Source organism: Cryptomeria japonica, chromosome 7 (assembly GCF_030272615.1).
Source record: "Cryptomeria japonica chromosome 7, Sugi_1.0, whole genome shotgun sequence".
NCBI classification, from domain to species: domain Eukaryota; kingdom Viridiplantae; phylum Streptophyta; class Pinopsida; order Cupressales; family Cupressaceae; genus Cryptomeria; species Cryptomeria japonica.
This window is the reverse complement of record NC_081411.1, coordinates 100699046-100702668: the sequence shown is the minus strand read 5'-3', so window position 1 is coordinate 100702668 and position 3623 is coordinate 100699046. Positions and strand designations below refer to the sequence as shown.

Here is a 3623-nt window from a genome sequence, read left to right as displayed (position 1 = left end):
GACAAATATGAAAGTGCTAGCACAATAGCACAATTAGGGGAAAAAGAATTCAAAAAGAATTCAAATCAAATTTACATGGCTTTAGAAGTCCAAACAAAAACAACGATTTTTTACTCTTTTTGGATGAGTTAATAAAACTTTAAATCAACCAATGAACTCAAGAAGAAAGATGGTCTAGAGATTTTATAAATTTTAAGAAAGATGGCCTATAGATTTTATAAATTTGAAGAAAGATGGCCTAGAGATTTTATAAATTCAAGAAAGACTTTAAAATAATAATGTCCATGTGTAAATAAAGATTGAAAAGAAGGGGTTATTAAATAAAAAATAACAAATATATGAATGAAAGTTAAAGAATGGAAAAAATTATGTTGTAGGTACTTAGATGGTGCTAAGTTCAAATCTTTTATGATATTTAAAAAAAAAAAAGATTGTGCTTCAACATAATGTACCATTAGATTTGTGAATGATCCTAATATTCTATACTTAAAAACTTTCTTTACGAAAACCTAAAATATATGCTACCTCACATTGAATGACTTGTCAACAAAAATAAAAAAATTGAATTTTAAATATAGAACTTCATTAAATTTTATAAACATACAATAAAATTATGTGTAAATTCACATCACGATCTTAGTTTCTTGTAGACTCATATTCATATATGAAAAAGCAAAAGGAAGTTATAAATGATATAACCATACAGATCAATTATATCATATAAAGAAATATTGATTACATGCTTTACAAAACATTATAGAACTCACAATAAAATGATTACGATACAAAATACGCATTGTAATTCTTACACTACAAACAAGTCCTTCCACATAAAGTCTTTCATTGTGGAAAGAGAAAATCAGAACACATCCCAGAAATATAGACCGGCAAACTCTTTACAGCAAAGGGAGATCACGCACATTCAAATACCAGTGTTACTGTCCACTCTATCGTGTTTAATATTATCAAGCCAAGCAAGCACCTGGCTCATAGTTGGACGACTTTCCACTATTTCTTCGGTACACAGCAGAGATATCTTAAATAGATCAGCAATCTTTTTTCTTTCGCTTTCTCTCTCACTTATGTTCTGCCCAAGAGCTGGATCAGCTAGAGTAGCTAGGCTGCCGCCATTGATGCCCTTTTCAATCCACTGTCGCAGGCTTATTCTTTCGCCACTTTCGGTTTCCAAACTTGCAGGGGCTTTTCTCCCCGTCAACATTTCCATTAAGATTACGCCAAGGCTGAAAACATCAGCTTTTGGAGTCACCCTTTCCATGTCGGCTAGCTCTGCAAACGCTTATCCATTATTACTATTGCCGTACTATAAATCGCTTAAGATAGATCAATTAAAGGACATATTCTTACCTGGTGCTAAGTAGCTGATTGTCCCTTCCATAGCAGACGAAGCTTTCCTTTCTTGCTGAAGATGGTCTTGAAGCAGTTCAAGCGTACCAAAACCACCCACACGAAATCGAAAATGTTCATCCAGATAAATGTTTGTGGGCTTCAGATGGCCATGGACGATGCGAGACTGACAATATTCGTGCAGATGAATAAGTGCCCCGGCTGTGGATATGAGAACATCAATACGCTTGCTTAGGTCGAACGTCATCCTGCGGTCCTCCATTCTCGCAGCATGCATGAGAGTATCTAGATGTCCGTTGGGCTCGTATTCTGTTACTAAAGCATAAAAACTTTCCTCACGGCAAAATCCCACCACATTCAGTAGATTGCGATGCCTAATTTTAAGGAGAGAACCTATGTACCTATAGAAAAAATCTGTCTGTCGAGAACAATCAGTCTTATAAACATTCACAGCTATGTTTCCCCCTTTGTAGACAATGCTCCCGCTGCTGCTTCCGATAATGTTTTCGGCATTGAAAGAGTCGGTCCTTTCCTGCAGGTAGCTCTTTTTGTAATTTGGGTCGGGATAAGGGTTGTACTCTATTAGAGTAGTCCGGTGACGATCCCTCAAACAAATACAATAGAAAACGAAGCAAAACAGTAGAGCGAGAAAGACACAAACTGAAACTACAGAAGCAACCATTGCAGTATGTCGTCTGTGTTGATGAGAACGCGCTACCTTAGAGCATGGGCTCGAGTCACTCACACCACAGAGCTCATCGTTTCCCTCAAAGTTCGACCAATTAAAACTTGCCAAAACTCCAATCTGAGGAACAGGGCCTTCAAGGTGATTGCGAGAAATATTCAGATATCTCAGCTTTGTCAAATTCCCCAGCTCCGATGGTATCCTTCCACTCAGCATGTTAGAAGAAAGATCAAGACTTGATAACAAACTAAGGCGACCTATTTCAGCTGGGATTACACCCTCTAACCGATTATTTGACAGGTTGAGAAGTTGTTCCAAATTGAGCAGCTGAGAAATATTCACAGGAATCATACCTTCTAGAACATTGCTAGACAGGTCAAGTCCTCGAAGCTTCTTGCAGCCACCGAGAGCAGAAGGGATATGGCCTGATAGTTTATTGTTCGAGAGACTAGCTGTTGTCAAACTGATGCAGTTCCCAATGGTCTCAGGAATGCTACCGTCCAAAACATTGCTGGCTAGACTCAAAGACTGGAGCCGACCTAATTTACCCAAACAGAAAGGAATTGAGCCTCGGAAGGAATTTGACGATAAATCCAGGTAAGTCAGATAAGAAATATTAGCAATGAAAGGGGAAATGACGCCCTCAAGCTGCTTTTCAGGCAAAATGAGGGAGACGACGCTCCTGCGCGAATCACAGGCCACACCAGGCCAGTTACAGTGATGGGTAAGGTTTCGCCAATTGGCCAGAGCATCGAGGGGATCTGAGGTTATAGAAATCTTGAAGGAAGATAGAGCTTCAAGATCAATGGCTTCACCACCACTAGCTGTAGGTGCACATAGAGACAGTATTCCCGTCACCAATGCAAGGAAAAAAGCTGTGTAAGATGCCATGTCATCCAAGCAATGAAAATACGATCGAAGGGACTGAATATATAGAAATTTTGCTTTGCTGCCATTCAGTAGATTGCCCAAAACGTTGGGCATCATAAAGCTGTAACAAGCTCGTTTATTTACTTTCCGTAACATCTCTCATTGTCCACGACATGACAATCATAGTTTTAGGACAAAGATGGAATCCTTTTGGTAAAGATTTCCCTTTCCATCCATTCTAGCTAGCCTATACCCACTTCCACTAGCTTTGTAAATATGAGATGAGCAGAAAGTTATTTCGTTGGCTTTCCAGGTTAAATTAGGTTAAAAACGGGAAGAGTTTTAGTTTTACATCAATTATATTACTCACCCGTAGAAGCAAAATGAATTTAAAGCAATGGAAAAAGAAATGCATAGAAACAGAATAGTTTTGAAAGCGGAGGAATAGTAAACGCGGAAAAAGAATTAGTGGAGGGGGTGTAGCAAACTAAAGGCGGGGCTTGGGATAATGATCTAAAATCTGTGGGCCAATCTGTCTTGATTTCTGAGCAAAATCATTTTAAGGATGGTACGGAAATGTATATCCACTGAATGCCCCTGAACAACACGGAAAGAGGGTTATGAGCTGTCCACCACGGATCAATAGCTTTTGAAGGGACAATTAAAGGAAGACATCAATCTGGGCCAGTCACAAAAGCATAAA

General features: G+C 38.7%; 1 protein-coding gene across 1 annotated transcript; it reads right to left on the bottom strand.

The window, feature by feature from the left end:
* Positions 1–663: 663 nt before the first annotated feature.
* LOC131073462 (LRR receptor-like serine/threonine-protein kinase FLS2) lies at positions 664–3140 on the bottom strand. Its single transcript, XM_058009897.2, has 2 exons — positions 1366–3140; positions 664–1287 (listed from the first exon to the last, which is right to left on the bottom strand). Exons 1-2 carry the CDS (start codon positions 3074–3076, stop codon positions 923–925), a joined length of 2076 nt encoding a protein of 691 aa, XP_057865880.2. The 5' UTR covers positions 3077–3140; the 3' UTR covers positions 664–922.
* Positions 3141–3623: the final 483 nt, after the last annotated feature.

Coding starts and splice junctions, on each gene's coding strand:
- LOC131073462 (XM_058009897.2), bottom strand. CDS start 3,076: ATGTTACGGAAAGTAAATAAACGAGCTTGTTACAGCTTTATGATGCCC. Junction 1,288..1,365: donor AATCAGCTACTTAGCACCAG/GTAAGAATATGT, acceptor AAGCGTTTGCAG/AGCTAGCCGACATGGAAAGG.